Genomic DNA, 12,713 nt, shown 5'->3' on the forward strand with positions numbered 1-12,713 from the left:
CTAAAAATATTATGATAACTGTATTTCAATTTAAATGGTTCCCTTTGTAATCATATGTATTTTGTTTTATTCATTTAAAAACATTATTCTAAGAAGGGCCTCATAGGTTTCACCAGACTGTCAAAAGTGTCCATGATACCAAAAAAAAAAAAGTTAAGAGCCCTGGCTCTATGCAGATTTATGCTTGGGATTTAATTAATAAATTTGTTTCTGCGCCAAAATCAAAGACCACCGAGTTTTTCTTTCATGTGGAAGAAATTGGGCATGTTCAGCCTGGCGGAGACTGGTAAGGGGGAAGGGGTGGGTAATAGTTGTCTTCAAGTATTTACAGGGATGTCAGGTTTAAGAGGGTTTAGATTTATTTTCTATAGCCCCAGGGGGGGCAGAACCAGGAAAAATGGAAGGAAATAGCAAAAAAAAAAAAAGAAGAAGAAGTGGAATCGACTGTTTCAGGAGAGATGGTATCCTCTGTCCTTGAAAGGTTTCGAAAAGCCTTATCAGGTATGTTATATCCATGTATAAGTCAATGTTGTTAAGGTTCTTTCCAGCTCTCTGATAACTGTGATTCTATGACTCAGTTCCAAAGTTTTTCCTGAGATCTTCAAAGCAATACCTTCAATCAGTAAGTAAGGAGAATTATCCCAAATCAAACCTTGTGAGAGTCTCAGCTTGCAGTTCCTGCCTCCCTGATTAAGAAAGTCTAGGGATTTGAATAAAGATTCAATAAACATTGGTTAAGCCCTCAGAAAGCCCAATGCACTGGGCTAAGTGCTGAATGGGTTACAAAGAAATAGGCCCTCAAGGAGCTTGAAATCTTGAAGGCCATAGGAAGCAAGGACCCTCACAGATGGTCTAAATTTCTTTCCTCTTTCTCTACTTCCAAGGTATAGATATTTATTGCTCTTTACAAAGTGAGGGGAAGCATGGGGGAAGACTGTGTTCTTTCAGATGGCATCTGTCCAGAACTTGGGGCGAAATGTCCTGGAAGGTCCTGTGAGTTTTAAAAGTTGAGGTGGGGGGGAAGGGGACACAGAAAAAGGCAGAGATCAGAAAGCACTCTAAAACGCGAGTGTTTTTTAGCCTCTTCTTGAGCATGTCAGGGCAGCTCACTTCTGACATCCCCACTCCACTAGCCCTGGCACAGGCTGCCCCTGAACCCCGACCTCTATAGTTGACCCTCCTCAGGCCTGGTTTTCACTCTGCAAAAGGTTCTGGGGGCCACGTTGGAGAGACAGAATTTGGGGAAGAGTTCCATGAGTGGGCACCACTTACACTGGAGCAGGGACAGCAGAAGAGACTGAAATCTAGGGGGTCCCCAGAGGAAGACAGGATGCTACCTGGTGGCAATCCACTGGGAAGAAGCGCCAGGTCGCAGTTTTGCACTCCTGGGTTCAGCGACTCCCTTTCTGGGTCTCCTTACCTGGTTTTTTGCGGGGGACTGCTGGTCAAATGGTTGGCTGAATAGTAAAAGGTGAACAGCAGTCCAGAAGAGACGGCCGAGAGCAGAAGCAACAACCGGAGAATCATCCGGCTTGGAATCCACATCCCGCCGAGCCAGGGGAGCCACATCGGACCGCCTTCTTGCTCTGCGGGTGTTCTCCTGGGGTTGGCCTCAGGACCAAGGAGCGGCCAGCAAGAGATGGGTAGGGAGGGAGAGGAATTCCCGTGCTGACCTCTACTCCACGCCCTCAACTTGATTGTTCTCTCGTCCTCCCTTCCTCTCCCCATTTTCCTTTTCCCTCCCTCCTATCCAGGAGGTTAGACCGGAGGCTTAGCAGACTTTTTCGGGAAAGGGATGCAAGGAGCAGTTAAGTCTGAAGGCGTTCACCCTCCCTCCCCATGCACTCCAAACCCCTGGGTCGCCATCCCATCTCTCAGGCTTGTGAGTCTGCGGACCGACAGAGGAGGAAAAGGAGGAAGCTACAGGAGCCGCGGCTGGGGGCACCGGGAGTACGGAACAAGGAGCGAACTGTAGCCACCCGACTCACCCTCCCCACCGCCCCGCCTCGCCTTTGCTACTGATGTTCTCCCTATGGATATCTTTCTCCAGTAGAGTCCCAGTAAATCCCTGTCTAGCTCTCCGCTCTGCCCTCCCCACAGTCTGTCTTTACTCCTCTCCCCAAGATTTCAGAACAAGGGTGATTCCGAGGTCCCAGGGGCCCTCCTGGACACAGTTTATTCTGCTCTACTTGTGGGAAGTTGGAAATTGTTGGGAGAGTGGCTCTTGGGCAATGTCACACGTACTCGGACGATGTACTCAGGCCGATGAAGAGATGCTGTCCCCTCGTGCCTCATTCTGGTATTGCAATCCAATCAATCTCAAGCCCCCCACCCCACCCAACTCCCCGCTGGCCTTGGTCCTGGGGCCTGTGGGCATTAAACTTTGCATTCCGTTACTGGATGCAGAAAGGTAGAACGTTATCGATAGCTCCGCGTTTTGCTCCAGCTCCGCAGTTTTCCGTGGTTCTTACTCTAATTAGGGTCTTGTTTGAAGGATGCAACACTTCTAAGCACTTCAGGCTGACCCTGGGAGTGTGATTTCCATCTGTCATTGTGGTCATAGGCTCTGGAAAGGAAAGGGTGTGTGTGTGTGTGTGTGTGTGTGTGTGTGTGTGTGTGTGTGTGTGTGTGTGTGTGTACAGTGGGAAGAAAAGAGTAGGTGTACTTTCCGGTAGTAAATCTTGGTATTAACTCTTTATTTATAACCCCATCTAGTTTAAATCCAGGAACCTACAAGATCCTCCTATTTTCTTTTCAAAAGATTTATAAATTTCAGTCCCCATGGTCTTGGCCTGAAGTGAGCCCTTTCCACTTGGTTAGGGGGAGGACAGTTCAAGTAGCTACCAAGGCTTAGAGCTTTCCCAAAGGTGCATGTGGTCCTTCTTCTTCCACAATATTCTCTTTCCTCTACTTACACCATGAGAAAGCAGACTGGCCATTTCTGAGCACCCTCTAGTTCTGTGGTATAATGGCTTTGGGACCTTGGTATAGCCAGATGATACCTTCACTATGTAATTGTTTCCACAGTCTCTTCTCCAGTATAAAGTCATGGTTGAGGTAAAACTGCATTTTTTTCCACTTTGGGTCATAACAGTGATCAGCAAATCAATGAAAGTCATTGGTGATGAAACCATAGGCTACAAAAATGATCCAGCAATAGCACTTCTAGGGCTATATCCCAAAGAGATCAAACAAATGGGAAAAGGACCCATATGTACAAAAATCTTTATAGCAGCTCTTTTTGTGGTGGCAAAGAATTGGAAATTGAGAGGATGCCCATCAATTGGGGAATGGCTGACCAAGTTGTGGTATATGAATGTAATGGAATACTATTGTGCTATAAGAAATGATGAACAGGCTGACTTCAGACAAACCTGGAAAGACTTATATGGTCTGATGCTCAGTGAAGTGAGCAGAACTTCAAGAAGACTTTGTACACAATAACAGCCATGTTATGCAATGACTAAGATTGTTAAACTGAACCTTTCTCAGCATTATGAGGATCTAAGACATTTCCAGAGGCCGCGGGATGGATAATGCTGTCCACATCCAAAGAAAGAACTATGGAAGTCGAATCGCTATCACTTATTTTTACTTTCTGTTGAGTTTTGTTTCATCTTTCTGATGGTTCCTTGTATTGGTTTTAATTTTTACTTACAACTTCACTAATGTGAAAATATGTTTAATGGGTATGTAAATGTAAAGCCTATATCAGATTGTGTGCCGACTTGGGGAGGGTGGGGGGGAGGAAAAGGGAGAAAAATTTTCAACTCCAAAGCATATGGAAAAAATAAAAAAATTTAAATTAAAAAATATATTAAAAAGAAGAAAATGAAGTACAAACAACAACAACAACAACAATGTAAGAGAGCTGAATTTTGTTGCTTTGTGAAGAGCTATCTGGGCTTTTTGCTCTCCAGAGTCGTCTACAGTGTGAGAGCGGGATAATCTCTCTGGGGGCTTGTGTGGCTTTCTACTGACCTCTTTGGTTTGAGAGGGAGAAACAAAGGAGAAAACATGTATGTTCTGCTGTAAGAGATTTGTCTTTGCTGTAGGCAGGTCAGAGGAGCTTAGCAGTTCTTTAGTTTAAGGGAACTGCTTATCTCTGAAATACTTTTTCAGCACCCTACCAAAGGTGACTGTGTTCTAAAAGAGTTTGTGACTGCTTCAACAGCCTGAGATTAGTAAAGAAGCAGTTTTGTCAGTAGGAAAATTATGAGAATCATAAAAGAGCAGGGAGCAGAAAAGAAATTTTGTGTACCAGGTGATGCATAATATAGACTGTTCTCTAAAAAACCTAAGGACATCAAGGTTTGCTGTCCAGAATCATGAGTTGCCCCAAGTACATTGGTTGCCCCACTCATATGCATCCCTGCTAGGTTTATGTAAGTGTATTTCCATTCTCCCACAGACACCCCATGTATATTGGTGGGAGACTGTGACCCAGGTTTATAGGTAATTTTTTTTTTTTGCTTATTCCTGCTCCTATTTTCTACTGCGTAAATGTTATGCTAATTATTGTTGCCTTTTATTGAGTAAATGTTATGATTATTCCTGCTTTTGCCTTCTACTGAATAAATTTTATGGTTATTCTTATATTTACCTTATTCAACAAAGTTATGTTTAAGAGTTAATGGTATCATAGCGACTGATTTCACGTAAATGAGAAGCACACTAGTAGGGACTTGGGAACTATAGTGATGAATATAGAAAAGTATGTCCACCACCACCACATACACATCAGTGTTACACCTAGGATTCTAATAGAAGGATGTTCTCCATGGAAATACATTTTGTGTGACTGTACATGTATAACCCATATCAAATTGCTTGCCTTTTCAATGGGGGGGGAGAAGAGGGAGAGAATTTGGAGCTCAAAATTTTAAAAAGGTGTTAAAATTTGTTCTTACATGTATTTGGGGAACAAATAAAATGTTAATTAAATTTTTAAAATATTTTAAAAGAAGGATGTTCTCAAGGGTGGGCCAGGAACTATACATAGTATCTGTATCATCACAGGGACAAAGGCAGAAGGAAGACTTAAGAGTTACACTCAATGGTAGATCAAGAGCCAGGATCATAAAAAAAAAAATCTAAGAAAGAAACCCTGAGCTGGAGTGAAGAAAGTAAAAACACAAATGAGTAGGTGACACTTTCAGGAGCCATCAGGAAAACTCACCGTTTGTGGGCTTCCTTCTTCCAATCTACATTCATCCTCAAAAGTCCCGGCAGGGCTCTGCCTGGAAGTCTTCCACTTTTAGCCTCCTCTTGCCTGTGGGGCTGGGACTCTGGAAAGAGGCAGTTGGCCTAGTGATCTGAGCCCTCTGGGTGGCTGGCAGAGGTGTTGTGATTCTAGTCATGGCCTTGGTCACTGCTGATGTCCTCTTCCCCTGGACCTCCGTTCTGTCAGTCAAACAAGCATTTATTAAGCACTTAGAAAGTGTCAGGCACTGTGCTAAACACTGGGGATATAAAGAAAGGTAAAAAGAGTCCCTGGCCTCAGAAAACATATTCTAATGGGGAAAAACAACTTGGAAATAACGAGGTATAAATAAGATACATGGAAAGTAATATGAGAAGGGAAGCTGGAGGAACTTACAAGACCTCTTGAAAAAGGCAGGATTTCAACCTGTAATTATCCCCTTGTCTTGACTGTCCCTGGACCACTCCTACCTAGGTGGTACAACAGATAGACCTCTGGAGCTAGTCAGGAAGATGGAAGAAGTGATTTCAAATTCAGACTCAGACACTTACTAGCGATGCAATCCTGGACAAGTCACTTAACCTCTGTCTGCCTCAGTTTCCTCAACTGTAAAATAGGCATAATAATAACACCTACCTCCTAGGGTAGTTGTGAAGAGGAAATGATATAATATTTGTGGCATGGCATGATTTGTGGTACATAGTAGGTGCTTAATAAATTTTTTCCCTTTCCTTTCCCTTGCCTTGCCTTGCCTTCCCTTCCTTTTCCTGTCTCGAAGAACTTGGCTTTCATTGGGGATGCTGACAGCCTCCCTTAAGGGTCCACTGTAACCTTTTGATTGGGAACACAATCTCAGGCCAAGGCAGTATCAAAGTTCTAGGTTAAAGCAGATGGGAAGAAATATAAATAGCCTTTATTCTTATGCCTGGGCCAAATTTCAGGCCTAGCTCAGTAAGAGAAAGTGTTACCATACCCCTGGTCAAAGGTATTTGTGAGAGTCAGGTAAAGGTTAAATTTCCACGGAGAAAGAGAATAATGCAGAGATTTAAAGAACAAAGGTCCCAGGAGGTGGTACACTGTAGGTGGGCTGGGTTTGACCAATAGGAAGTAAGTGGATTGTTCCAAGAAGACCCCAAAATCAAGATAAGGGTCAAGCCAGCTCAGACCAGTTGGGGTCAACCTGAGGACACCTGAAAAGTGCTAGTGCTCCTGTTTAATGAGCTTCATTACTATTATCTGGCACACCCCTCATAAAATTGGAGCCTCATTAAGAAGTCATGGGACGTATGACCAGGGGAGGGGGAACATACTTGAGCATGTCAAGGGGAAACATGTTAGGAGGGGTGTGGCCTGGGAAGGGCTGGACCAATCCTGGCCCGGGAGGTTTTGCGACAAATTCAACTGCATAAAAGCACACTTTCCCTTGCACTCAGGGCCCAACCCTCCTGAAGAGGGGTGGAGCCCCGCTTCTGGCCAGAAACATCTAAATCCTCTGGACTTTCTTTATAATAAATTTTCTTGATAACCAAATTTTTGGTGTCAAGTCTATTTCTAACAGTATTGAAGAAATTAAATTGATCTGGTATCATTTTATGATTTTTTCTATTCTGTGTCTTAGCTATCCAAGACAATTCCAAAGGTCTCATGCTGAAAAATGCTATCTACCTACATAGAAAGAACTGATGGAGTCTGAATACAGATTGAAGTGTGTACTATTTTTCACTTTATTGTTTTTGTGGGGGGTTTTTTTTTTGGTCTGTATTTTCTTTCACATGACTAATATAGAAATATGTTTTACATGGCTGCACATGTATAAACTATATCAAATTGCTTACCAAGCGTTGGGAAGAAGGGAGAAAAATTAGGACTCAAAATAAAAAAAAAATGTTAAAAATTGTCTTAACATACACTTGGCAAAAAAATAAAATATTATTTTAAAGTAATTGCTTCTATTGTTTCTATCTGTAATTGATTCTAATAATTAATTTATTTTTAGTTTTCAACATTCAATTCCATAAGATTGTGAGTTTTGAATTTTCTCCCCCACACTCTCCAACCCCTCCCCAAGATGGCATGTAATCTGATATAGGCTCTACTTATACATTCATATTAAACTGTAATTGATTCTATTTTGTATTGCTGCCCCATTTTTGTGATTGCTCAAGCCACATTTCTTTGTCTCTTTGCCAATGAACTAAATTTAGAAGTTCAGTTCTCCTACTAATCTCTGTTCTGTTATTGCCCCAAGGAACTCTCTTATTTTGAGGGATGCAGATGGATGCCGGGGAGTCTGGTCTATTATCTTTACACCACAAAGCTTCAATGATGTTTCTTTTGGTATCCAAATAAGCCTGGTCCACTCTCTCTAACCTTGCAGGTGGACTCAAACAATGAACATTTCTCAGTCACAGGTGGGAAGGAGGGAGTTGTTGCTAGCTTCTCATTCCCAATTTCCATCCAGTGGAATGGATCCCCCTCTATGATGTTGCAACTGCATTATTTTCCTCACCTGCCCAGTTCTATTTTTTGTTCTATGCTTATAAAAAGGGATTGAACCTTTTCCTCTAAGTCATTGGTCTGAGGCAGCCATTTGACCCACTATATTAATAGATTTGCACCCTGTTAATAAACTGATAAAGTTTGGAATTCTGTGCCTCAGTTAACCTTTATTAAATTCTATCACAATATTATATTTTATCAAAAGGTTTTACAATTGGAAGGGGCCTTACATATCATTCTAGTCTAACCCTGTCATTTTAGAGATGAGTAAACTAAGACCCAGAAGTAAAATGACTGTTCTGCAGAGGCAAGACCACTCCAACACAGAGTCAGAGAACCTGGGTGTGAATCTAGACTGAGCTACTAACTGTAGGGAAATCACTTTGTTATACCGAGAAATGAGCGAGTTGACCACCCAGGAAAATTTTAAATTGTGGACTTTATTATATTAGCGCGCGGCTGCCAGGGATATTCACATCCAAATCAAGCAGCACTCATCAGGGGTCGAGCCAGGGTTTATATAGGGAGTATACAGGACAGGGAGGGGGATGGATCTTTGAAGTCTGGCAAGAGGAAGAGGTTTTTTTTTGTTGTTGTTTTTTGGGGGGGCTGGTCAAGGACACCTCTCTCTATCTAGATATGATAATGCTCTGCAAACTTTCTCACAATGGAGGCTTCCAGAGATATGATCTGAGGGCTGTGGCCTGAGCAGCCAGATAAGAGTCCTGCTAAAGAATTTGGAGTTTTCCATGGCCTAAAGGGTTCTACTATCTAAATGGTAAAATAATGTTCTGCATTACATTCCCCACTTCTTTGGTGCACCACGTCATGACGTGGTGGGGGCTGATGGGGGCGGGGCCCAAGCCAAGATCTTCACCCTTTGCCCCCAAAGGGAGTCTGACTCACAGGCCCCAGACCCTCATTTCCCTTGAAAGCCCTAGCTTACCTTTAGATCTTATTCAGATGCACCTTCAACCCTTGCCCTGAATAGAATCTGGCTCCCTCTTGTCTATAGGTCCCAGAAAGGCCTTCCTTCTTCTCCTTTTGAAAGTCCTAGCCCCTCTTTGATTTTGTGCAGATGCCTTTCAAACTTCTGCCTTCCTGTTCCTCCATTATCTATTCCCATTGTCTATTCAATCTCACCGACCTCCCCAATTAGAATTGTTACCTACACCCTTTACCCAACCCCCTTCTCTGGCCACCCAAAGTTACTTTAGTATTTAAGATCCACCTTTGCCCTCATTCAGATGCTGAGAATCTCATGCTCAAAAGGCTGAGAACCTCTCATGCCCGCCCACTGGCGTCACCCAGCTGAGAATCTCAGGCCCACAAGGCTGAGAACCTCTCACGCCAGCTCGTGCTTTTGGGCGTCACCCAGCCTATGTTTTATCACTAATAAACTTTTCCTCTGGCAGAAGAAGATTTGAGTTGAATTCTTTCAGGCAGGGCCCAGTACCGCAATCTTGGGGTCCCAGCACCCCAAAACCCCTAGACCTCTTCACTATTGGCTTTATGACAACTCAGATAAGTACCCTGGTAATCAAAGCTCAAAACAATAGTAAATGTCTGTCCCATAAAATCACAAATCCTAGATAATAAGAATTTAATCTCACATTGGTAATAGTAAGAGACTGATCACAGAAAAATACTACTGCTCTCATAATTCCTTTAAACAATGGGAACATCTTGAGGTGAGTATAATCAATTGAACCCCAATAAGGGCCAAAAACCTGAACTAATTCTTTTTTTTTTCAAGTGAACCAAAAAACACCCCTTTCCAGGACCAGATAGAACTGACCAACATTCTTTCTGTGTGTCATCACTAAGCCCAAGATGTCTGGGACCAAACACTCTCCCAAACAATGGGACTTTTCTTACCTCGGTATCTTATGGACATAGACTATGCTATGTCATGTTAATGGTAAAAGAAACACAGATATCTTGGTCTATAATTTCAACTGACACCTGGACACCCTCCTGCTCTATTGAATTTACAACCCATTCAATTAAGAAAATTCCCTTCCGGTGCCACATGTCAAATAAACATGGAGGCTGCATTTTTTTTTCAAGGCAGATGACCTTGCCCACCCCACCACAGATAGTTTCCAGGGATCCTGGCAAGTTTACAAAATAAGGGGAATTGCCATGTGCCCCTCCTTTTCACACACAAGTAATCAATTAACAATCTTAGGTTTTGATAGTAAAACAATAACCCCAAATAACTTAGTTAACAATCTCACAAATTTTATAAATTATAACAAGACAATTTCAACTGAAAATTCCCTTTCAATAGAGACAAAATTTGTAAATTTTATACTTCCTTGTGTAATACAGAACATTATTTTGCCATTTAGGTAGTAGGGCCCTTTAAGCCATGGAAAGCAAAAGTTGGTGCTTAATCTTGCCCCAGACCTCTTTCCTCCTAAATCTAAACAATAGTGGAATGTACTCTTGCATAGCTCAGCATAGCCCATACCTCCAATGCAAATGGATAAGAAAGCTTGCAATATAATTGCTTTAGATAATTATGTTTATACCAGAGACCAGGACACCTGGTCTGGTTTGTGTGATCTCTGATCTGTAATAATGGGGTGCTTGGGTGCTTGTGCTTGTACTTGTGTCCCAATTTCTCCCTAGTCTCAGAAACACTGTCTCTAACGACCACTCCCCAGCTCAAGGACACTGTGCCTAGCAGTTATTCATGCATGGGCCTCAGCATGACCCTTATCTCTCCCTGGTACAGCTACACGGAGCTGGGCTGCTCAGGCCCCAGCCCTCAGATCATGTCTCTGGAAGCCTCCCAATTCCTCAGTAAGTTCCTGTGTTGTGAGAAAGCTTTCCCTTGTTGCAGAGCATTCTCTCATCAAGACAGAGGGAGAGGGGTGTCCTTGACCAGCCCAAGAACTCTTCCTCTTGCGAGACTTCAAAGATCCATCCCCCTCCCTGTCCTGTACACTCCCTGTACTTTCCCATCCATAGCCCCAAAGACACCTGCATCTTTGGATTACCTCATCAGTGTTCCTCGCATTTCTTTCCCATGCTCTTTTCTATATAAACCCTAGCTCGACCCCTGATGGGGGCTGCTTGATTTGGATGTGAATATCCCTGGCAGCCGCGCGCTAATAAAGTCCACAATTTAAAATTAGCTTGGGTCGTCAACTCGCTCATTTCTCGGTATAACACTTGAATTACAATATTTAAAAGGAAATGTTACAAAACAGGATCATATAAAATACCCCAACAACCAAATTGACTCCTTTTTTTTTTTGAAGACACAATTAATTTAACATTCTAGATTATAAAAGAAGCCCTTCCAGCAACATAACTAATACAATTGACCCAATAAAAAATCTTTCTTCTTTCTAGACCCTTTCACCAGGTCCAACAGTCTCCTGGGGCCACTCCCATCCCTACTTTACCTTGACCCATCCCCTTTTACTCCCCATGGCTGTGTGCTGGAAGATACTTCCAGGCTGTAGCTGCTGCCCCTCCCCTTCCTTCCTATAGCCAGGTGGGGGAAGGTGAATTTTGCGGGCAGGGGAGAGAGGGGTAAAACACTCTCTTCCTAATCTGATCTGGGCTGAAAGGGGTTAATAGAGAAACCCAGCGCTGTTTGGGATCCCCACACAGAGATACCCTCTTGACTCAAGGGGAGGAAGTGGGGGAAAGGAGGGACAAGATTGTAAGGAGGTGTTTAAAAACTCCTTAATGATCAATCTCAAAAACTTCCAGAATCTGCTAAGATGTTTTAGCTGTCCTATCTTTTTCACTTCTACGTCCACCCCTTAAGAACTTAGAGTGGGGCATTGAACTTTCAAACCTACATTCTTGAGACCAGTGCCCTTTCTTATGCTACCTGAAGCAGGAACCATTGACTCTGTTTCTCTGAAAGCACCCATTTAAGGCCAATTCAAGGACACACTTTACATAGGAATGAAACTTAGAAAATTCACAGTGGATTAAGACATAATTGTTATCAGTATTAAATTATTGCAACAAATTAGCTTGCAAATGGAAATTTAGTAGGCCTTCTAAAAATCATACAAAAAGATTTTGCAAAACATTACTTTGTAAAAAGTATTTCCCTTTCTAAAAAAGCTTACAGTTTATCCTGATGTTAGAAGGAATAATCACTAAACTTTCATGAAGAACATTTGTTAGAAATTTTTAAGGTGATAGATATCTTTCCTTTCTACCTTAAAGTAAAAATAAACCTTTAAAAATGGAATTCATTAAAACTAAGTTGATGTAAAATGTCCTCAAGTAACATAAATAACTTCCCAAAGTACCATAACAAACTAAATTCCTAGTTGTTACAGAATTCCTAGACATCACAAAGTTCCTTAGTCAAAAACAGAGAAAAAAATTCAGTTTTTATAATGCGTGAAGAACATTACCACAATAACAAATATTATCAAACTTTTAAAAATTTACTCAATTTTTATCTCAAGAATTCTCATTTACTCAGGAATTTCACAACACAGAAAACGTTTACACAGATTTGATAAGAATTATAGGTGAAACTTCCTCTTAAAAGCACATAAAATTTGGAAGTTTATTCTAACCCATTCATTCTCCCCTATTTATTTATTTAGTTTTTGGAGGGGTAGACAAGAATATATTCCCAAATGCAATACCCTTGTTAAGCTTAGAAATGTACTGGACCAGTATTCTGATTGCTTTTTCTTTCCCATAATGACCAGTCTTTAAAAGAACCCACCCGGGGATCTAGCCTGAAAGGTGGGTGGACATAATTCCCTCCATCTCTCCTCAAACTGCCCTCACTGTGCACTCAAAACAATCCACTCGTCTGAGTTTCCTTCACTGTACCTAAGCGCAAAACAGTGTAACAAATGCTGAAATTGAAAACCTCACATATTTACCAATTTGGATGAGTTGGGGCTTGTGGGAAAATATCAACTAAACCCAGCAAGCCGTAGTCCTCAGTGGTACACAAGAACTTTTCTCTTTGTCTCCACACTCAAACTTGGCCAGAGTTAGAATGCAGAGA

General features: G+C 42.0%; 1 protein-coding gene across 2 annotated transcripts in view; it reads right to left on the reverse strand.

The window, feature by feature from the left end:
• Positions 1-5,417, reverse strand: part of ST6GALNAC2 (ST6 N-acetylgalactosaminide alpha-2,6-sialyltransferase 2) — a 51,146-nt gene extending 45,729 nt beyond the window's left edge. Inside the window, exon 1 of one of the 2 annotated variants that reach the window (XM_021002487.2) lies at positions 5,180-5,417. In XM_021002487.2, coding sequence (XP_020858146.1) covers positions 5,180-5,214 — 35 coding nt within the window. In that variant the 5' untranslated portion in view covers positions 5,215-5,417. Of the gene's footprint in view, positions 1-1,420; positions 1,908-5,179 lie in introns of those variants that run through there. The other variant, XM_021002486.2, reaches the window with a different exon arrangement.
• Between the last annotated feature and the right edge of the window lie 7,296 nt (positions 5,418-12,713).

Source organism: Phascolarctos cinereus, unplaced genomic scaffold (assembly GCF_003287225.1).
Source record: "Phascolarctos cinereus isolate Bilbo 61053 unplaced genomic scaffold, phaCin_HiC Scaffold_5;HRSCAF=322, whole genome shotgun sequence".
NCBI classification, from domain to species: Eukaryota; Metazoa; Chordata; class Mammalia; order Diprotodontia; family Phascolarctidae; genus Phascolarctos; species Phascolarctos cinereus.